The sequence below is a fragment of the Crinia signifera genome, chromosome 4 (genome assembly GCF_055691185.1).
Source record: "Crinia signifera chromosome 4, ASM5569118v1, whole genome shotgun sequence".
In the NCBI taxonomy this organism is placed as follows: Eukaryota; Metazoa; Chordata; class Amphibia; order Anura; family Myobatrachidae; genus Crinia; species Crinia signifera.
The window spans coordinates 69,335,184-69,359,398 of NC_139220.1; the positions used below are offsets into that span (position 1 = coordinate 69,335,184).

Genomic DNA, 24,215 nt, shown 5'->3' on the forward strand with positions numbered 1-24,215 from the left:
TCCAGATTGGAGACTCTATCTTCTACTTCTGTTAGTCTAGCGGAATGTTGTGAAATTTGTTCGGTCACCTTATTGATGGCTTCCAATATAGGGGCAAGTTTGGAGTCCAACAGTGGTGAGAGTACATCCGAGATCTCTTTGGCTGATAGTGCAGCCGTGGAGCTTTGTTGAACCGACTCGTCTAGGGAGTCACTCGCGGTGTTTGGTCCAGGCGACCGGGGGGGGAGCTTTGGTGGGTGTTTGTGAGTTTGTCCTTCTGCTTTTGGCTTTGGGAGCCCCTATTGGCTCTCTGGGCTTTTGCCACGTATTTCTCCATGTTGTGTGAGACAAACGCCTCCGCTTATGGCAGATGGTAGCGAGGGGGGGGGGGTGTGCCCAGAGTGTAACTTTCTGGGACCGTTGCGTTCCCCAAGAATTGGTTTCTTGGGTATGATTGGGTAACGGGGGGGGGGGGGGGGGGGGGTTAGTGCCCAGGTCCTTGATCGCAGGCGGGAGTATGGTTGGACTGACGTGGGGGCAGTATCTTCCCCCTGTGTGCCTGATGATGATCGGGCAGTGGCACAGCGAGGGAGTGCAGCGGAGCAGTGACCAGGGTTGCGGGTCTGGAGTTGCGGGCGGGGGTCTGGGGTTGCAGGTTATGGTCACCCTGCTCGTTGTGGGTGGTAGTCAGTGGTCAGGCAGGTGTGCGGGTATTCAGCCCACCCCTACTGCATACTGTCCGGTTGCCCACCCCAGGTTCCTGGGGCTATGGATGTCTGGTGGGGCGTGCCTGATTCTGGGCCCAAGATGGTGGCCGTGTGCCGTTCTATGTATGAGGGGGGGGTCTCAGGGCAAGTCCCAGGCCTCCTTTCTGGGCCTGTGTGCCTCACCTCATGGGGTCCTCTGATGGGCTGTGTCCCCTCCGGTGCGGCTATGCTGCGTCCCTGGTGTCGTGGGGAATGGCCGCCTCAACCAAGATGGCGGCCGTGTGCCGTTCTGTGTATGAGGGGGGTCCCAGGGCAACTCCCAGGCCTCTTTTCTGGCCCTGTGTGTCTCACCTCGTAGGGTCTGCTGGTGGGCTGTGTCCCCTCCGGTGTGGCTGTGCTGCGGGCTGGGTCCCTGGTGGTCGTGGGGGACGGCCGCCTCAACCAAGATGGCGGCCGGGTGAGCTGGATCCGCGTCCCCTCGTCGGTCAGTGCCTCCGGTGTTTTGGGAGGCCACTGACAGTGCGGCGTCCCTGTCCGTGCACCGCCAGCGGTCCACGGCTCGAGCGGATGCGGGCGCGCTGCGATGTGATGCGCTCCCGGCCGGGCAAGATGGCGGCGGATCCCCTCGGCGGCACCTGTCCGTGCCTGGACTCCGGGGAAAAAGGTGGTGGGGAGCCGGAACGGGTGTCCCTTCGCCCACCGCTATCCCCCACACCCCCTGGTGAGTAGGTGGGGTGCGTTCCCTCCGCTTGCCTGCGGTTCGGGGCCGGTTTTGTAGCCCCGGGATGGAGAGCTCACTAAAAGTGCGGCCAGTGCTTAGGTCCGCCTCCCGGAAGTCTCTTCAACCTCCTTTTAATTTTTTTGGACACTAGGAGGCTTAAAATATGAATAGCAAATTCTCAAATTTTCAAGAAAATTTCAAACACTGATTTTTTTAGGGACCAGTTCAGTTCTGATGTGACTTTGAGGGACTTGTATGTGAGACACCCCCATAAATGATGCCATTTCAAAAACTGCACCCCTCACAGTATTCAAAACAGCATTTTGGAAGTTTTTTAACCCTTTAGGTGTTTCACAGGAATTAAAACAAAGTGTAGGTGAAATTTCAAAATTTCATTTTTTTAGCAGATTTTCAATTTTAATACATTTTTCTAAGGAACACAGTAGATTTTACTAGAGAAATGTGACTAAAAAATGATTCCCCCAATTCTTTTGTTTTCATAAATATCCTATATGTGGCCCTAGTGTGCACGTTGACCAAACCACAGGCTTCATAATAGAAGGAGCACCTACTTGATTTTGGAGCCTCCTTTTTATGAGATTATTTTTTAGGCACCATGTAGGTTTCTAGGTACCATAAGATGCTAAAAGTTAGGAACCCCCCACAAGTGACCCCATTTTGCAAACTACAACCCTCAGGGAATTCATCTAGGGGTATAGTGTACATTTCAAACCCCCAGGGATTTCACCAATTGTGGTACAACTGGGCTGTGAAAATGAAAAATTACATTTTTTACACAAAAATGCAGTTCTGGCTCAAAATTTTTCATTTTCACAAGGAATGAAGGAGACAAAGCACCCCAAAATCTGTGCCCCAATTTCTCCCGAGTACGGCAATGCCTCACATGTGACCAAAAAATACCATTTGGGTGCATGGCAGGACTCAGAAGGGAAGGAGTGATATTTGGATTTTGCAGCACAGATTCTGGTGGAATGTTGGTGGGTGCTATGTCGCATTAGCAAGACCCCCGAAGCACCAATACAGTGGAACCCCCCCACAAGTGACCCCATTTTGCAAACTACACCCCTCAGGGAATTCAACTAGGGGTATAGTGTACATTTCAAACCCCCAGGGGTTTCACCAATTGTGGTACAACTGGGCAGTGAAAATGAAAAATTAAATTTTTTTACACAAAAATGCAGTTCTGGCTCAAAATTTTTCATTTTCACAAGGAATGAAGGAGACAAAGCACCCCAAAATCTGTGCCCCAATTTCTCCCGAGTATGGCAATGCCTCATATGTGACCAAAAAATACCAGTTGGGTGCATGGCAGGACTCGGAAGGGAAGGAGTGATTTTTGGATTTTGCAGCTCAGATTCTGGTGGAATGAATGGTGGGTGCTATGTGGCATTAGCAAGACCCCCGAAGCACGGTGAAATGATGAACCTAATAATCCATAGATGTGTGGTATATTTTAAAACACTCCTTTATACATAGGCCGGGTTTGTCGGGGCAAGTTTCACAGTGGAAAATAGTATCCTTTCTTATTCCCTTTTTATAGCAAACTTTGCACCTTTTTTGTGTCCTGCCCTTTTTTGCAGTGGAGGGGATTTCGTTAGGAAAATACTGCCCTGGTACAATACGGGGGCCAGTACTAGAAGTACTGGGGCCCTCTGCCTGCTGGTTCCCAAATATTAGGCCCTTTATGACTTCCTCTTGAAAGTGCATAAATGTCCCCCTCTGGCTGGTAGAACGGAATAGCACATTTTTGTTTTCCGTAGGGCACTGTACGGCTTCAGTACCTGATCTGAAAGATCCACTCCGCCCATGTACTTATTGTAATCTAGGATACAATTAGGTTTTGAGGTGTGGGTACTGGTACCTCGTACAGGGACGGAGGTGGTACTGTCTCCATGAATTGTTGTCAGTATAAGGACATCCCTCTTGTCCTTATATTTGACCAACAACATATTTTCGGTGGATTGTGCCCTGCTTTCACCCCTTCTCAGTACTTGGGCAATGTGCGTTTTTGGGAGGCCTCTTTGGTTCTTGCGCACAGTACCGCAAGCTGCTGTACCTCTTGAACCAAGGGCCTTAAACAGGGGGATGCTAGTGTAAAAGTTATCCACATAGAGGTGATAACCTTTATCCAGGAAGGGGTGCACTAAATCCCAGACAATTTTTCCACTAACACCTACGAGGGAGGGGGGGCATTCTGGCGGTTCAATTCTTGAATCCTTCCCTTCATATACCCTAAACCTGTGGGTGTACCCTGAGGTGCTTTCACACAGTTTATACATTTTTATGTCATACCTTGCCCTCTTACTGGGAAGGTACTGGCGGAATTTAACCCTTCCTTTTAAATGTATAAGGGATGTACATCTCTGCAAATTTGCCACTTAAATGATCAATGACCGGCCTGACTTTGAATAGCCGGTCAAAGGTGGGATCATCTCTGGGTGGGCACTGTGCATTATCGGTGTAATGTAAAAATTTAAGGATTGTCTCAAAACGAGTCCGAGTCATGGCCATACGGTAAAGTGGGGTGCTGTACAGAACATCTGTACTCCAATATTGCCTAATTTCTGGCTTTTTTACTATGCCCATATGTAACACCAGACCCCAAAACATCATCATCTCTACTGCATCTACAGGGGTCCACCTAGCAAATGATGACGTGGGGTTTTGAGCAATAAACTGCTGGGCATATAAATTACTTTGGTCCACCATTAAATTTATAAAATCATCAGAGAAAAATAATTTGAAAAAGTCAATTTCTCTGAGACCTGTTGAATCAAATTGGATTCCTGGGATGGCCAAACACTCAGGAACCTGGGGCTCAAAATTGTCTGGTGGTGGGGTCCATACGGGATCAATCATTTGGGGGGGGGGGGTCTCAGCTGCTCTACGGGGGCGTCTTTGAGGGGGTCCCTCATCACTAGAGGAGGAAGATGAGGTTAAGACGAATCCTTCAAATTCCCCGCTTGCATCACTGGCTGAGTCAGAGTCAGAGGCAAGCATGGCATATGCCTCCTCCGCTGAATACATTCTTCTGGATGACTGGGATGACATTTGGGATGCCATTTTTATTTTTGTGTTTCTGTAAGTGTAATGTTTCAACACGTGTATAGTGTAGGGGGGGTACAAACTTTATTTCAACACGGGGGGTATGTAGTGTGTAGTGTGTATGTAGTGCAGAAAAAAAAATACTTTATACAGGAATTTGATCCCAATAAAAAAAAAAAAAATTAGATCAACCCTGTGGCAAAAATGCTGATCTGTGATGTACGTCACTCAGCAACTTCAAGGCAGCTTTTGGTACAACCTTGAAGGGGTTAAAAAAAAAAAAAGGTCCTGCGCCAAAAATTGAGCACAGATGTTGGTCAGTAACGTCCGTCACTGAACAGCGCTCAAAGGCAACAGGAATTTGATCCAAAAAAAATAAAAATAGATCAACCCTGTGCCGAAAATGCTGATCAGTGATGTACGTCACTGATCAGCGCACAGTGGCCACAGGACACCCACAAAATCAGTGTGTGTAAAAAAAAAAATTAAAAAAAGACCCCACAGCACCCTCAAAAAAAAAAAGGTGATCAGTGATGCGACACTGATTACCAGTGAGGGGCAGCAGGTGCACAACCTTTGGTGCAACTGACAGTGCAACTGACAGCAACTGACAGGTATATATATAAAAAAAAAAAAAAAAAAACCTGCACCCCCAAAAAGTTGCTGATCAGTTAATTTATACTGATCAGCACAAAAGGGGGGGCAGCAGTCAGTTGCACAGGCAGCACAACCTTTGGTGCAACTGACAGGTGTATATATATATAAAAAAAAAAACCTGCACCCCCAAAAAGTTGCTGATCAGCACAGATATACTGATCAGCACAAAAGGGGGGGCAGCAGACACAAAATATAGCACTCTCTATCACTCTCTGTCACTATCTCTCACTATCTCTCACTATCTCTCACTCTATGACACTGCAGCAGCAGCACACAGGAAGTCACAAGATCCAGGAAGCATCCAGCTGCTGGCAGCACGCTACCAGCGGTGATCAGGTAAGTATCAGGCAAGGATCAGGTCAGTATATCACGACAGATTGGCACGGTGACCGCTCTGCACGCAATTCCAGACCGGAATGGCGTCTGCAGCGCAGTCACCGTTAGTTTAAATCACGCGCCATGGCTGTGATTGGTCCGTCGGTCCGACAGACCAATCACAGCCTTGGGGGCAGGTGGGGTGAGGTGTGGTCATCACCGTTGACCACCGGTGACCCCCTCACACCCCCTCACACCCGGCGGGGATTGATCCCTGTGTTACCGAGCGTCTGATTCGCCGGTAACACAGGAAAACGCTGCGATTGGCTGTTCACATTGAACAGCTAATCGCAGCGATCGCCGACGGGGGGGAGGCATCGCCGCCCCCCCTGGGCATGCTGGGACATGTCTGCTGTCAGGGACAGCAGACATGTTTAAACTGTCACCGCGTCTATAGACACGGTGACAGTTTAAAGTCATGACGTATATATACGTCATGTGTCGGGAAGTACATCCCGGCCATGACGTATATATACGTCAAATTTCGGGAAGGGGTTAAAGTTCAAAGTTGTCAGTGCTTTTTTCTAACATGCGAAAGTATATGTGTAACTTGTTTAAAATCTTTAAAATAAGCAAAATGTACATAGTGTATATAGATGTATGTTAGGGTCACATGCTGTAAGGGTTAATGTGTGTCATGAATGTAGTAGGAATGTGGGTCAGTATAGATGAGCATTTAATTGATTGAAATTGATAACAATCCCTTTTTCAGGAGGTTGCCTAATTGCCTAAGTGGGTCATGTGATCGCTGTGTGAACTCAGTAAAAAAGTGTGGGATTGAGCATAAATACTCCGCATCGGGGCGTACGGACAGCTTGCCGTACGTTCTGACGCGGTAAGACCGTGCTTGTGCGGGAAGACCGTGCAAGAATCTGTACGTTTCCACCGCACACGCACGGTTTGTATGTCGTCCGTACACACGCCCTGTTCTTAAAGAGTGAGTCCGTCCGAATGCGGAGGACACGTGGGCGTTTCTACGGACGTTAGCCGTACGCCACCGCACAGCGTGGCGTGCGGACTGCACCGAAATTATTCGGGAAAGTCCACACCGATCAGAATAAGGGCCCATGTGAGGAAAGTATGATTGGTTAAGGAGGGGGGAATGCTGGATTGCCCCACAAAGGAATAAACCGTGATATAAAGGGGTTTCTGTGCATAATTTTGTTAATTTTCACACAGTTGCTGTATGTACCTTTAAAGAGAACATGTTGTCTAATATGTTGGATTGTTTGCGGTAATGGCAGTGTATCCCAAAAGGTACTTGTGAAGGTTCCGATCATATTCATAGGGGATTGGGTTTCATAATTTGGCTCACTTGGGGTTACACTAGGTGGGGTATAAAGTGTTTCATAGTAATCTTTCAACACTTTTGCTATCTGGGCATCTGATGTTGTTAATGTGTTGTCCTGCTGTATCAGTGGTTGGACTAGTATTTGTTGTCTAGAGCCTGTAATAAGTTAGTCAATAATTTGCCAACTTTATTTCCAAAAGTGTAAAAGTTTGAATTCACATTGAATATGTATTTATTTCCCTGTATTTGTAATGATCATTATATTGTGATTTTGCCTTTTGATATGTTGATTTATTTTCTGGGGTCTGGATCTAATTTAAACTTTTGAAAGGATTCTGTTAATATATGTTGCAGTTCTATGTGTTTACTCCTCTGACTTCTCCTTACCCTCGAGGCATATGCTTAAACCCCCCCCCCCCCCTGGAGGTACCTGCGGCACTGAGTATGATGTTGCCGGGGTCCCTGCAGTAAAGTGGAAATAACATGATATATCCGCCGCCCGGTGGCGCGGGAAGCGCTTCTAACTTTGAAAACACTGGCCGCACACTGATTGGCTGAGATTCAGCCAATCAGCATGCGCCCAGTGTTTTCAAAGTCAGAAGCGCATCCTGCTCCGCCGCACAGCGGTAGCGCATTATGTCCACTACACTGCAGGGACCCGGGCAACGTCATACTCTCAGAGCCACAGGGACCTCCAGAGTCCAGCCTCTTCCTGACCGCAGGTAGTGGTACCCCGCGCCGCACGGACCCCCCTGCCAGCTCCCCGCTGCACCCACAAGGAGTGGGGAGCTGGGGGAGAAACAATTGCGCTCGCAGACCCCGGGCGCCTCCACGCCACCGCGGGGGCTGCGACCCTATAGCTACGCCACTGCCGCACACACCGAAGTAACTTGAACATCTATCGATGTTTTAGGCACAATTGCTACGCCACAAGATTTGGAAGTATGAGAGGCAGAGCCCAATACTTTCCACTGTCAAAAATTGAGTTGTTTTCACTGCAATATGTATAAGGTGTGTCTCCTGCAGGCAGACATGGTCTATTTTATGTTTATTTAAATAGGTTAAGAGTTTCTACCTTTTCGCTGGGGTATGTATGCCATGTATATTCAATGATCCTATATTTAAAAACATAGTAAAACCGGAATAATAGTACAATATTTCTCATAAAAAGGAGGAAAGGGGAGGAAAGAAGATAAGGGTTACATAAAACACACGGACAAGACAAGCATCTGTACTTGTTTCCTAGTACGGTGCCCATCTCGTTGATTGTATGCCTTAAGTTTAAGGTACTTAAGGCATACAATCAACGCGATGGACCCAATTTTCTGTCAATCACCAGCTAATTTGCCGGTGAAAGAGAAAATCGCGTTGATCAACGTGATTTTCCCATAGAGATTAATGTTAAATTATTTTTAAAGTGAAAATCGGGTTGATCGCGTCGGTCTTGGGCCATTATAATGGCCCGCGATGCGATCAACGCGATTTTACATAGGTGGCAATGTGAAATGGGCCAATATGGCCCATTTCACATTGAATATGGTTAAAAAGTATGTTTAATGCCCCCCTATTGTTAACACCACTATTGACGCCAACCCAAAGCGTGGCGAGCGCAGCGGTATGCGTCCTCCGACCTTTTCATACCCCTAATATACACGTCGGCATGGAGTTGATTTTATAAAGTGTGGCGAGCGCATCGAGCCACCGAGCCCGAAGCGTGGCGAGCGGACGCGTATACCTGTGAAGTTATGCGCGTCCCCTCGGTGGCTCGCTGCGCTAGCCACACTTTATGAAATCAACTCCACGCCGACATGGATAGTGGGGGAATGAAAAGGTCGGAGGACGCGTACCGCCGCCCCGCTCTCGCCACACTTCGGGTTGGCGTCAATAGTGGGGTGGCGTTAACAATGGGGGGGCATTTCAAACATATGGGGCTTTGGTATTAAAATGGGGGGTTTTGGGGCCTTTTACATTTAAATCAATGTAAAATCGGGTCTCAGGGACCATTTTACATTGATTCCAATGTAAAAATCGGGTCGATCGCTTCGATCGCATCGCGTGCGATTTGGTTGGCAGGCGATGCGATTTTTCCGACCCGATGGATACAATTAAAATCGGTGGCGCCGTGCTAGGAAACAAGTACCCAAGCATCTAACATACAAATAGAGATCTTTAACTATGAAAGATAAAGAATACATTTTTAAATAGCGTGAACTTAGTTATAACAGTCATTAGTACAACTATATTGAACTTCCACAATTTCTCTAATGCGGGGATTTCCAAAATGCTGCGCATCAGAAATATAGACTAGTGAAACTTCTGATATCCGTCAGGCTCTTACCACCCACATATCCCCTTAATGAACAATCTTAGATAATTTACCTTTAAGTTTTATATGTTAACATAATACAACTTAACTTATGTCGACATTTACTAAATAAACAGCTTTACATGACCCTTCCCTTCTCAAATTGAGCTAGTTCTATGTACAACTGGTGTAAATGCACACAAGACTAGCAATTAGCTCCTTAATAGGAGCGAGTGGGAGATGAAAGGGTATTCAACAGAGACATTTTCAAATATGCTCAGCATGTTGAACCCATTACCACAGCTTCTTATTCAGCCCTGTGGTATATCAGCTATGTCTCCCTCTAGCTCCCGTGAGCTTCCTTCTGCCTTTAAATAAGCTTCAGCTTCTACCACAGAGATAAAGTCGCGAAACCCAGTTCCCATTGGCGAGAATATTTGCAGTTTGGCTGGAAAGAAGATAAAGAATTTTCTCTTAGACTTTACCAACAATGAGCATATTGACGTAAATGATCGTCTGGCTTTGGTAAGCTCTACAGAAAAGTCTTGGTAGATGCAAATTGTGTTACGGTGTAGATAGTTCATAACTTTTAATATGACAATCCTCGGTTTTTCCTTGTTTGCTGGCTGGTGACTTCCTAATCTGTGCACTCTCTCCACTACTATGACAGAACAGGAAGATTCAGTCTGTAATAACTTTAATAGTGTAGTATGAACAAAGTGCTCTAACTGAGGACCTTTTAATTTTTCAGGCAGGTCAGCAAGTCTGAGGTTATTACGTGGTGTCCTATTTTCAATATTGTCCAAACTATCAGACAGACATTTATTTTCATTCTGTAAAGTTTGAACTGTCTTTTGTAAAGATACAATCTGGTCTGTTTTTTCCCTGATTCTATCCTCTGCCTCTGAGACCCGGGTTGTAAGTGTGTGTAGCTGCGTAGCTATGTCTGTAACAGCTTTTTGTTATAATGGTGCCATAGTAGACTGTATTGCTGCTACCAGGTCATTATAGGTAAGGGTGGATATACTTGCGTTATCTTGAGCAGAGTCAGAGTGGTATTCTGGCTCTGTTATTGACTTCTTCACAGCGGGAGTCCCCTGGGTGTTGTACTGTCCCGGCGCCATATTATGTTTGCCTCTCCGCTTCTCCTGCCGTTGTGGTTGCAGCGGCGTTTTGGACGTCGGTGGTGGGCTCATGAACTTGTCCATGGTGTTGGTGTGCCATGGGGACCTCGAGCAGCTTTTGCACGTTGTCGACAGCAATATAACATATTTGCTCCTCAAAGACATTAGAAAAGGTATTATTCGATTGATATTGTTGAGCTAAACCAGCTCCGGAGTGGTACAACGCCTGCAGGTTAATTAAAATGCCAAATGTGTCTAGGGTGGATAGACGGCAGATAGCTCTGTATAAAACAGAATTAGTAGAGTGGAGTAATTTATGTTGAAACAGTTCTTTTTGATCTCATAATCTATGGACACAGATGTAAGAATCCACTGTTTATCCAGTAATTGATCTATCCATGGTAATTAAATAGATAAGTTGCAACCCTTATAAATGAATTGCAGCAATACCTCTTATTATACAAGTCTCCAAACCTTGCGGTAGCCAAAGGAGGATGCTCCGAGTGCGGCTCTAACTACAACCCGCACGGCGGTCGGCTGCAGTCGGCAAGCCACCTGTGATGAGAGAGAGAGAGAGAGACAGAGAGAGAGACCGAGAGAGAGAGAGAGACCGAGAGAGGCAGAGAGAGGCAGAGAGAGACACAGAGGCCAGTATTCAATGCTCCCAATTCTCCGTATTTTTACGGCGCATCGGGCTGTTTTATTATACACAGCCCAAGGGAACTTGACAAAAAAGCAGCAGCTGCGTCTTCACAGTGGTGTCTTCACTCCTTGCGGTGAATCTGTTTCACTGAAAATCTGATTCACCCTATTCAATGTTCACTGTTCACCGAAAGCAAACAGTGAATGCCGGCCAGTTCTCCGTTTCATGTTCGCTGCAGGTCGCTGGAATATTTCAATGGGGTTTTCACTGGGATTTGCCGAGCGTGTATTCAATGCTAGGATGGAGAACTGCATTCTCCATGATTTTTGCCATGATTCGTCGTTTTGCATTCAACATATTTTTTAGGTTAACAGGAAAGTGATCTTTTGAAATAAAGGTTTTTTGGAGGGAAGTTTGGTGTCAAAAAAGCAGATTTTTTTTCTAAGAAGGGGCATGCTATTTGTAATCATGTGCTTAAAGCACATTAATATATATTTAATTGGCGAGAGCAGCTCATTAATATTCATTTACTCACTGCACTCTGGTCCCGATCATTACATATGCACGATCGGGACCAGGGAGTGCAGCGGCTGATGATCCCAGCCCCCTGCCAGCTCTGGGGCGCTCTGCCAGTGTCCTGGCAGCCCTCCTCAGTGTCAGGCGCAGGCAGGGAGACTTCCATCGTCCTGCCTGCCGCCTTCCCCCAGCTCGCCGCAGGGATTAAAATTCTCTCTGCCCCTGACAAGTTGAATAGGGTGATACGGAGGGCTGGCAGCGAATGCTCCAGCCATCCGGAACCCTGCAAATGTGCATTGAATACTGCACAGAGAGAGAGAGAGACGGAGAGAGAGAGACGGAGAGAGAGAGAGAGACACAGAGAGAGAGAGAGAGAGGCAGGCAGAGAGAGAGAGACCAAAACAGGTTCAGGATCGCAGTTCCTGTTGATGTCATAAGTATTTAATTAGAGGTTCAGGAACTGATTTTATTATACACAGCCCAAGGGAACTTGACAAAAAAGCAGCAGCTGCCTCTTCACAGTGGTGTAGGATGCAGCCAGCGCACACGGAGCAGGCCCATGTCACGGCGCCTCCCCTCACTCTACCCCCACCCTCCTCACTCTCCCCCCACACATTGCAGTGTAATGGCTGAAGTGAACTCCTCACTGTGCAGTCAACAGTCCGCTGCTACCTGGAGGAGGGTGGTTTCCTTTCATCTGTCGGTCAGCCGAGGTAGGAGACATGCAGGCAGGCGCCTGCGGCGATGAGCAATGATGACTCTCTGCAAGCGCGCCCTGGCTGGCACATACACACGACGGTGCACAGGATACAGCAGGGGGGCACCCTGCAAAACCTTTGGTGCCCGAAGCACAAGCTCCACCGGTGCCACCCTAGCTACGCCTTTGCCTCTTCATATCCAATTTCAGACTCTGTCTCATGCCGATATATACAGTAAAGCTGCATACACACTGAGCGATATTTTGAACAATACGATTAATTTTGACCCTTCTGAGCGATATTTCAAAATATAGGCCAGTGCATATACAATAAACTATGAAAGCTCCCACGGTTCATTAACAGGGGTTTCTGTCATCTGTACATGCATCTCAATTTTGGCTAGGTCATTCACAAAAAGCAGCATATTACTATACTCTAGCTAGAGCATTCATGAAATCATTCAGTGTGTATGCACAATATAATTTGTTCAGGACACTGGAAAGTGAAATTTTTCAGCAATATCGTTCACTGAACACATCATTTAGTGTGTATGGGCATTATGTAAGTGTTACATATCAAATTATTCATCACAGCGCAGTCTCCTTGTGCATCCTAGTTACATCACATTGCAACTAAGATGTATTTTTAGATAAATCTAGAAGTCACCCAGCACAATCAGTCACACGGGACCTGACTTGAATAGAGGGGCTGCTGGCTTGCAGCAATATGAATGTATGAGGTAGGTTATGCAGGAAAGCTAGGTACACAATTGGATGGGAACTTCAACTGCTAAAAGCAGTTAAGCACTGAAAAACTGTCTGTGGAGTAATTGCCAGATTGATGAGATATTTTTTTTTTATTTGAAAAGAAGCCAGGAACCAGGCACAGGTCGTATGGACATTCCCACCACAAAAGTAGATTTAATATTAAAAAGCATAAGCCATAAACCAATGTATTGATTTTCTTCAAACACTTACTGTTATATATCTGTATCATCTATTTTTCCTTTGTCGACATTTAATCCCCAGATCTTCTAGAATGACACCTTCCCTTATGCCATTCCGCATGTTTCTATTTTCCATAAATTTTTATGGGCATTTTGAGGTTAACGTCTTGCAGACTCTGCAATGTGCCAGGCAATAATGCTTACTACTATGCCCACCGTACTCATCGTTTTTTTTTTTTTAAATAGGGTGTGTGACTGTTCCCAAACCTGTCTCCCTTGGCTGCATTCCCCATCCTAATTGCTCACTTCAACACACCCCACGAAACGCATAAGTATGTAGGGAAGGAAGTGAGAGCGCACTGGTGATGCTACAATAGTTACACCACTAACTGATGTGTTTGGTACCAGGAATGAAGTCCAGACCCACCTAATTTTTCACCTATTGATATAAAGTACATACCGCCATTGCCTGGATAGTTTGTTTTTTATACTTTTTTTTTGCTAAACAAGCAATCTAGGTTAAAGTATTTATTTATTTTTGTTCATATTTTTCTTGCAGTGAACTTTAATCATTTTGAAATTCTACGAGCCATTGGGAAAGGCAGCTTTGGCAAGGTGAGTTTTTTTTTTACAATGTTATTGGGTTGGCAATAGTTGTCATCTATGCTTGTCATTACAACCTGTCAAATCATAGAAATCTAGATGATAAACCATGTACCTACCAAGTCTCCCCTCCCCCGCAAGTTATTCCTTAAGGCCCCCATACACTATGCGATTTTGTGCCGATAATCGGATGAAATCGTGCGCATCGGACCGGATCAGGGAGGTCGGACGGTCTGTACATACGATCACGTCCGACCTCCCTGTATGCATATGCCTGCCACCTGACAGGCATATGCATACAGACACCGGGGGAGTAGTGGGGGCGGCCAGCGGCAGCGGTGGTGGGGGCGGCCAGCGGCGGTAGTGGGGGCGGGCAGCGGCGGCGGGGACGGGCGGCGTTTGCGGTGAGCGCAGTGTACTTACACATAGCAGCAGCGGCGGGGACGGGACGCGCAGTGGCGGCTATTATATTTTTAAAATACTTGTCAAATGACCGGCCGCTCTCTGATTGGCTGAGAGCTCTCCGGCCAATCAGAGAGCGGCCGGTCATTTGACAAGTATTTTAAAAATATAATAGCCGCCACTGCGCGTCCCGTCCCCGCCGCTGCTGCTATGTGTAAGTACACTGCGCTCACCGCAAACGCCGCCCGTCGCCGCTGCCCGCCCCCACTACCGCCGCTGGCCGCCCCCACCACCGCTGCCCGTCCCCACTACTGCCGCTGCCCGCTCCCACTACTGCTCACCGCCCTGCAGCTCCCCGGGGTTTTTTTTACATGGGATAAATCGCATGCGATTTATCCCATGTAAAAATGGCACATCAAGTGCCAAATTGTGTGTGAGCCTCCCGGGGAGCTGCCGGGCGGCTCGCAGGTAAATTGGGTCCGACTTGTCCCTAGGACAAGTCGGCCTAATGTATGGGGGCCTTTAGTCCATTCCTAAATCCACATCCCAGCTGCTTCAGCAGATCAAAATCCTCACAGCATGACCTGTTGGTGAAAATCTTGAGGATTAACTGCATAGACACCTAAAGATATATCTGCATATCAATGGATCTGCAGATGGATCAGGCAATGTGTCCTGCATACACACTACCTGATCTATCATCCGTTACATGCACTCGACCAGTTGCGCTATCAATTACCTCCAGCTTGAGCATACGAGTAGTTGGTGGACAGTCTGTACACACATCATGATGCATATATATATATATATATATATATATATATATATATATATATATATATATATATATATAAAAATGAGAGAGAGAGAGATCCAGGTGGACCGGCACTCCTGTTGCACTGGAATGCTTTCACCGGTGCCCCACAGCTTCAAGCAAGCATGTTCATGAGGTGGGTAGGTGCGGCACTCAGCTTTCTCATTCAAGAAGAAAATGACGACAGGACCAAGTCGACGTGTCCTGTCAACGTTTCAGTGCTTTTATTTGTGCACTATCATCAGGATACCTGATGATAGTGCACAAATAAAAGCACTGAAACGTTGACAGGACACGTCGACTTGGTCCTGTCGTCATTTTCTTCTTGAATGAGAAAGCTAAGTACCGCACCTACCAACCTCATATATACATATATATGTCATCGGCCGTGCTACACAGCCAATGCAATATGTCTGTGAACAACGACATTCACAGACATATTGCTAACAAACACTGGCCGGCTGACCAGCAATATATGTACCTTTCAAATGGATGGAGAATATATCGGCCATTGTGTACCCAGAATTACAGTATAGTGTAGAACCACTGTGCTGTCATGGCTCGGGTCTCTGGTGTTCCCGGGTGTGGCAACAGTGGGCCAGTGGTGGATGCTGGGAACTTGAACATGGGAGGCTTTAGGCAAGGACAGTTCAGAGGAGTAACACTGACACTGCGGGCACAGCTAGGTGGGGGGAGTTGACAAGACTCTGGTCAGAGGTGCGGAGTCTAGCACCACCAACGGTTTTCACCAAGGACCCCCGCAAGGAGGTTTGGACTCGACCTGAGTTCCCCACATAATCTGGTCAGTCACAGGAGATGGAAAGTGACTAGTGGTAGTGAGCTTGGAACTTGGAGAGTGGAACCTTGGTTGCGGTGGACTCCGCTGAGTAGTCGACGGCCTGGAAGACAGCACTGTGGGTTAACGGCCTGGGAGCTGGAGTGAGTGTTGATGACCTGGGAGTTGACACGGTACTGTAGACGGTATGGGAGCCGGAGGGAGTGTTGACGACCTGGAAGTCGACACGGTACTGTAGAAGGCCTGGGAGCCGGAGGGAAGTCGACGGCCTGGGAGCTGGAGGGGTCTTGACGACCTGGGAGTCGACAGGAGCTTGTTGATGCATAGGTGCCGATTTTATGTTTTTTGCTGGTGTGTGCTCAAGCCAAAACTATAGGGGAGTGGCTTCAAGGGGAAGGGGCATGGCCACAAAATAATACCAATATGCAGCACAGTTGTTTCCAATATTCAAATTATTTTTACACATAACTTGTGGACCTGCAGCTGTTTCTCTATGATAACCGTACATGCACAGGAATGCCAGAAAGATTCTTCTGTCAGCTCTGTTAATGGCGCTGGGCAGCATCTTTTATGCGGCATCCGCCAGGTCACTAAAGAGCGGACGGAATACACTCTTCCCGGCATACTGTTTGCCAGGCGGCAGGGCTAGCTGCAAATTAGCAAATTAATATGGTGGCCCAGCAGCAAAACTTGGACCCGTGAGTGCTCATCAATTTCTGTGGGTGCTCGGGCCCTTGAGCACCCACAGAATTGGCACCTATGTGTTGATGACCTGGGAGTCAACATGGGAGCTGATGTCCTGGGAGCCAACACTGCTGTTGATGACCTGGGAGTTGACATGGGAGTTGACGGCTTGGGAACCAACACTGGGAATACTGGAACTGCAGAGTTGACACCTGTGTTGACTTGGGAGTTGCATATGCTATGGCACTTTAAGGGCAGTAGCAAACTCTGCTAAGGGATGCTGTAGTGCTCTATCCTCTTCCCTTGGGAGCTGGAGATGGAAGGAAGGTAACCCGGCAGGTGAAAAGAGCGAGGGAGCTTTAATATCAGCAGTAGATGACAGCAGCAGATTGCACAGGGTATTGCAAAGGGTAACCACAGGGACTCTGAACAGGATCCTGGAGCCTTGGAACGCTGAGGACTGGCTATACACAGGAATCAGAGAAGTTGTTCAAGGCAGGGGTGATGGGCCAGATGCCTCAGCTACATCCCCCCTGCTGGCCTGTGATTGGCTGCAAGCCGCAGCAGCAATTAAGTCCAGGAAGTAGCTATACACACCTTAGGCCACATGGGTCAGTGCATCAAGGTCAAAGGGAAAGCATTGCACAACAGAGTCAAGTGATTGCCGGTGTCATGTCGGGGCCCGGCCTGGGTCCAGCGTAGGACGCTGGCAAGAGTTCAGGGTAATGACACTCAGATCCTGCCATGGACAGTGCCCGGGGATGGCACAGGACAGGGCCCTGTGCCGCAATACACACCAGCGAGTGGGTAAGGAACGCAGGCATGCGGTCATTTGGTCTACAGCAATATGGTCATCAGACATTAGGTCAACATGGGAAAAGGTTGACATGGGTCTAGGTCGACATGGGAAAGGGTCGACATGGTTATAGGTCAAAAGGTTGTAAGTTCGACAGGTCATTAGTTCGACATTGTCTAGGTCGACAGTCAAAAGGTCGACATGGACTTTTTCACTGTTTTTTGAGCCAACATGCGCCGACAGGCGGTATTTCAAGCCCTACCATCCACTAGGTCGTGGTGGGAGAATAAAATAGTTTGCTGAGCGTAGCGATGTACCGTGCCTGACGAATCGCGAGCGCAGCGAAGTCGACCTTTTTACTGTTGACCTAGACAATGTCGAACTAATGACCTTTCGACCTAGACCCATGTTGACCTAGACCCATGTTGACCTTTTCCCATGTCGACCTAATGACTGTCGACCATAATGCTGTAGACCAAATGATCCCAACACGGATGCGTGTGCATATGCAAACGTGCACCGCGGTTTCAGACATGTGCTTGTGCAGTGTTACATGGATGTAGGAGACAAATTATTATGGTGAATTATCTGCTTAGTCAATTTAAATCATAATTACAGTCATATGAACAGACGTATTCAAAGTAAACTTCTATTAGTTAACTCAGGTCTGTAAATCTTGTATAATGGAAAAACTCTTGTTTAATATGTGTGTAATGTGTAGTAAAGTTCTTTTCTATTTCCAGGTCTGCATTGTTCAGAAAAATGATACTAAGAAAATGTATGCAATGAAATACATGAACAAACAGAAATGCGTGGAGCGCAATGAAGTGAGAAATGTGTTTAAAGAACTGCAGATCATGCAAGGTCTGGAACATCCATTTCTAGTCAACCTGTGGTGAGTAATTTATTGCTCACTTAAACTGTGGTCAATGTCACGGACATCATATTTTTAACCTGCAACTTTTAAAAGAAGCATGACTGAATGTAAAATTGCTTACAGTGATTAATAAGGGTACATTTAATAGCATAGGTAAGATTGACAAACAAGTCATAGGTAAGATTGACAAACAAGGAGGACCTGGGATTAGGGGCAAATATTTGTAGATGGGTAGGGAACTGGCTGTGTAATAGAGAACAAAGAGTGGTTGTGAACAGTGCTGTGCCACAGGGTTCGGTATTAGGGCCCATCTTATTTAACATAGATATTAATGATATTGGGATGGGGTTACTCAGCAATGTATCCATCTTTGCTGATGACACAAAATTGAGTAGAGTTTTTAAATCAACAGAGGATGTCATCGCACTTCAAACTGATCTTAATAAGCTAGATGAAAAAAAGGCTAAAAAGTGGAAGATAAGTATCAATGTGGATAAATGCAAGGTTTTGCACCTCGGGAGGCATAACCAGTGTGCTAGTTATAACCTAAGCGAGGAGGCATTGGGTATTTCAGTACTTGAAAAGGATCTAGGAGTCCAAATAGATAACAAACTGGGGTGTAGTACTCAATGTCGCATAGCAACAAAAAAGGCCAACAGAATTCTAGCATGTATTAAAAGGGGCATGGAAACTAGGGACTCAGAAGTAATTATGCCACTGTACAAGGCATTGGTTAGACCTCACCTTGAATATGGAGTACAATTCTGGGCCCCGCACTATAAAAAGGACATCATAGAATTGGAAAAAAACCAAAGAATTTAAACTACGAGGAGAGATTGAGCACTTTGGGACTATTTTCACTAGAGAAGAAACGTTTAAGGGGGGACATGCTCAATATGTACAAATACATCAAGGGCCAATATAAGGAACTGTCAAGCACCCTTTTTACTGCAAGAAAGGAATCTAGGACACGAGGGCACGAGTTTAGATTAGAAGAAAGAAGATTTAGTTCCCTCAAAAAAAAAAATACTTTACGGTCAGAGCAGTCAAACTGTGGAACTCTCTCTTCCTGGAGAGGTGGTGTCGGCGGACACAATAAATACATTTAAAATAAGGTTGGACAGACATTTATTGGATAAAAACATTGAAGGGTATTAATAAGAATCATATTATGTCTTTAAAATTAATCATATTATGTCTTTTACAAGGGATAAGCTACTAAAACCTAGGTTGAATCAATTTACGCACGTCTTTATTCATCCTTATCTACTATGTAAGTGGACATTAATAATTTCAGTGATGCATCTTTAGGTCGATTTGGCAATTTATAAGATTTTGCTGTGCAGTTCAAATAACGTTTGTAGCTCAAGACTAAAGATGGAAACCGGCGCTTACACTGCCAGCCAAAAGATACTGTTAATTCACTAAATAGTGACAGATTGATATATATATATATACCAAAAATTTTCAAAGACAGTATAACCAGATATTGTTTCCCACATGTATATGGTTCAGGCAGCGGTGAAGGAAAAATGCCAATTCCTGATGTAACAACAAATAAATAAATTATAAATGTATATACATACATTTACATACACATATATGTATATGCATATATACACACATACATAAACACGCGCTAGAAACAATGTATAGGAAAAAAGTTACAAATTTAATTAAACATATATTTCACTGGCCAGTGATACTTAACAACAAAAGAAAAATATACACATTAAATACCTAATCATTATTCATTATTGGGTTAAAGAAATAGCCGATGGTTGGTTAGTACATGGCCTTCCTGAGATGATTATGTTATTATTGGACCAATATGTAGACCGTTCTTAAAACACCAATTAGTGTAAAAGGGGGGGGGGGGGGTGGTTGATTGTCCACTGTCTGGCCAGACAACACAAACACCAATAATCGGTGTGTAAAAAATTGAACAAATAGGGATCCCAATAGTCACTGACTGCTGACTGTCCAGCCACTGTTAAATGCAGTGCTGGATAGGAATATAAAAGTACTTGCAAATTTCTCCATTGTGAGACGAATAAAGGAATTCTATCTTCTTCTATCTATCTACTTGCTTTTCATGCAGGCAAGTATGGGGTCACGTTCTGGAGCTCCAGAAAAGATGATGGAGGTAGCATAAAGTCGTATGACTCGTTTCTCTGCCTCCAATAAGGTTTCAGCGGCATCATCAGAACTTTCTTTGTAGCTCAAGCCTTAAAAAGTTTTTTTTAAATGCACTACTGAACCATCAACATAAATGTAATAATAATCTACTAAAGAGACCTGGCCAATAACCGGTCTCAAGTGATACAAAGTGCATCAAAGCCTATTTGTGGTTTGGTTCTTTAGAAACATAACCCACTGAGTTTTGAGAATCTAAACTGTATCCTGGCTCACCTCTTCCCATGGTTCATTATTTGGATTTTGGCTTCTGGATTGCAAAAATTACACAATTCTAGTGTTTTTATACATTTTCAAGAAATTACAGAACAATTCTGGACCAACATACAAATAATTTTGATTTGGGGTTTCAGCAGCACATACTGTACAATGCCACAATACTCTTATTACTATCACCATCTAAGAATTGTAATAGAAGAGCATTAGTTACTTGTGTATTTGCAGGGCATCCAATTAGCATACGTACGCTAGCGTAGGGAAATCGCATCACATGTCCCGTTTTAGTGCCGTGCGAGGCAATGCGATTTTCCTATGTAATTTATTCACTGCTCTCTTGCCGCGGTCCATCGCATGCGATCGCACCGCATGCGATTTTATAGGTTGCGTTGCCATTTACTTTACTATACACTTCTATGAGATGCAATGAGATTTAGGCACCTCCCACTATCCACGCCACCCCGAAGCGTGGCGAGCGGCCGCGGAACGCATCCTCTTGACCTTTTCATAAACCCACGTCGGCGTGGAGTTTACTTTATATAGTGTTGCGAGCGCAGCGAGCCACCGAGCCCGAAGCGGTGCGAGCGCAGCGAGGGGACGCGGAATGCATGTAAAGTAATCCGCAGGCGATGCAATCCGCCCGCGGCAAGAGAGCAGTGAATAAATTACATGGGAAAATCGCATCGCACGGCACTAAAACGGGACATGTGATGCGATGCAATTATCTTACGCAGAATCGCCCACTAAGCAATTTGCTTAGTGGGCGCCCTGCTATTACACAAGTACCAAGCATTATTTACCAAATCACTTTCAAATATATATTTTTAAATAAATCTTGGATTTTTTTGTTTTGTGTTTTAAATATTTTTTTATATGTTTTTGGATAGTGGGGAGAAAAGGTCAGAATAGCAAGCAGATCGCTACAGTTTTATACACACATCTATTTCTTGGGTAATTTTAAGCACACACTAAAACTAAAAAAATTTTTTAATTCAATTTATAATATCTTACACCTATTTAGCATTTCTGGTCCTATACATTAGGGATGTGGTATGATTCTCAGACAGATGGGATTATGATGGTTATTAGTCTGACATTGGAATCTTGACATGGGGGTGAGCGATAGGAAGCCCCTTGCGGGCTTGCTTCACTAGCCACAGGTTCTATTCTTCCTCTATGGGAGTCGTGGATATTCTCCCATGAGGGAGAATAGACCCTGTTAGCATCGGCAAATCTAGAATTATGGTAATATGTGGTCCCAGATGTAGAAAGAAAAGGAAAAGGACATTTGCGCGGGGAAAAGGGGCGTGGCCTCATGGGAAGGAGGCATGGCATCACAAAAAGGGGTGTGGTATTACACTTTAGACCATACACAGTAATACCCATTACACATTTTAGCAAACTCCGTAATACCCATTACACATAAAGCCACACGCCCTGATGCCAATTACACATAAGGCCACACACCATAATGCCCATTACACATTGTGCCACACATCATGATGCCCATTACATACTATATAACAAACCGTAATGCCCATTACATATTTGCCACATAAGTGCTGCTTACCTACGTGCTCATTGCTAGGGGGTTCTTGCTTGATGGCACCATAGTACCCATTACACATGATGCCGCACACCATAGTACCCAATACACATGATGCCGCACACCATAGTACCCATTACACATGATGCCGCACATCATAGTACCCATTACACATGATGCCGCACACCATAGTACCCATTACACATGATGCCGCACACCATAGTACCCATTACACATGATTCCGCACACCATAGTACCCATTACACATAATGCCGCACACCATAGTACCCATTACACATGATGCCACGCACCATAGTACCCATTACACATGATGCTGCACACATAATGTCCCTTACACATGATGCTGCACACTAAGGGCGAGATGTACTAAAGGGAAAATGCGGTAAAACCCCCGTTTTACCGCATTTTCCTATGTACTATTACCCGACCGCCACATCACCGCAGTGTAGGGTATCGCCACCTTTGGGTGGCGATACCCTATAGAAGCCTATAGGCTTCTTTTCGACGCCTCCGCCGAAAAACCCGCCGACCCCCCTCTCCCCCTCCCTCTCTTACCTGGTCCAGGTCCTCCTGGACCCGGAAGGTAACACCTTCCTCCCCCTAGTGACGCAGCCGGACGTCCTTCCGGCTGCAGGGGGGAGGAAGAGGCGCCGGGGACAGCTTGCTTAGCTGTCCCTGGCGTGAGGGATTGCAGAAGGGGGCAGAGAGGTGACGGAGACCCCCGCACACCACATTCCAGGTATCGCGGGGGGCCTCCGTCACCGCATTGCGATGCCAGCCGCATATGTTAGTACATATGCGGCGGCATCGCGGCGGGGGGGTCGCGATGGGCGGCGATGTATTTTAATACATCCCGCCCATAATGCCCCTTACACATGATGCTGCACACATAATGCCCCTTACACATGATGCTGCACACCATAATGCCCCTTACACATTAAGCCACACATTATGCGTAATGCCCCCACATACCGCCACTTGTAGCGTCCCTTAAGCAATGCCCCCAAAAGTGCCACTTACTGTAAATTTTTATATGAGCCTTCGCTGCTGCTGCAGGGAGAGATGGAGAGCGGTGTAGCTGCTTCTATGGGGAGAGGAGCAGAGCAGAGCGCAGCGCAGAGCACACTCCCACTCCCCTCCTGGTGTCTCCTCTAGCCGAGTGGACATTTGAAATATTGTGCGCTCTGTTGTTGTGTGTGACGTCGGGAGAGCACGCCGTGTGCCGGCACCACATGATTAAAGGGGGGGGCGGGCTGAGGTGAAAGCGGGGAGAAGAATTGGAGCGAAAGTTGCAGGGGTGACAGTCATTGACAGCTGGGCAGAGAGCAGGGGGATGTCTGGCTGTATTCAGAGCACTGCAGGTCACGGCTGTTTGAAATAATACCCCATTCACACCAGAAAATGCAGGGATTTACACGGGATATGGTCCCAGGATCATGCAGGGACATTCCCAGGCTGACCCCTTATACACCAGCCTAGTCCCTGTATTTTCTGGTGTGAGGGGGAGAGACAACCACTCTCCCTACCCCCCTTTAACCAACCAGCTATATCTTCGGAACCAACTGACCCATTTACATGAGACCAGTATCATATTGAAGAACTTTTGAGTTGGCTTCGAATGATTTTGGTCCCTTGAAACTGGGCTGTTTACCCATATGGATCCAGCATGGTATCAGATTGAAGGCCCAGCGATTTGGGTTCGACTGAGATCAACCTCGAGCTTCAGTGATGCCGAAGGGGGAACTGGCAGCCGTTGAACTGGGTGGGGTTCAGAATTAGCGGGTCCCATGTTATCCTATAGGGAAAACGTTCCAGCTTTGCCTGGCAGTATCTCCAGTTCCCAGGGGGTTAGAGACACGGGGCTGGGCTCGTTGCAAAGCCCCATCTCTCAGCTACAAAATGGGCTAATGGGTGGTCCGGTGCACCCCCAGACCACCCCCTAGATTCGCCTATGCCTGTTAGTCAGGATCCCAACTGTCGGGCATTTAACAGTTCTGATTCCGATGTCGGACTTATGACCGTCGGATTCCTGACTGTCGGAGCATCATCCAGCACCCTACATTAGGACACATGTATTGCTTTGCGAAGAGTTCTATGACTAATAAAGATTAGATTTTTTAAAATGTTGTTACCTGCTTGTTAATGCCTCACCCAATGCATGAAAATGGTTGCAGCAAGTACACATTATTATCATCACTTGTTAGTGAGGAAACCTATTTGATAATTATTGTTAACC

At 46.2% G+C, this 24,215-nt stretch overlaps 1 protein-coding gene across 1 annotated transcript in view; it reads left to right on the top strand.

The window, feature by feature from the left end:
• The window catches only part of LOC146074088 (serine/threonine-protein kinase 32A-like), a 496,785-nt gene that overhangs the window by 190,573 nt on the left and 281,997 nt on the right, over positions 1–24,215 (top strand). The window contains exons 3-4 of the mRNA XM_083181822.1: positions 13,588–13,643; positions 17,867–18,018. Coding sequence (XP_083037948.1) covers positions 13,588–13,643; positions 17,867–18,018 — 208 coding nt within the window. The remainder of the gene's footprint in view (positions 1–13,587; positions 13,644–17,866; positions 18,019–24,215) is intronic.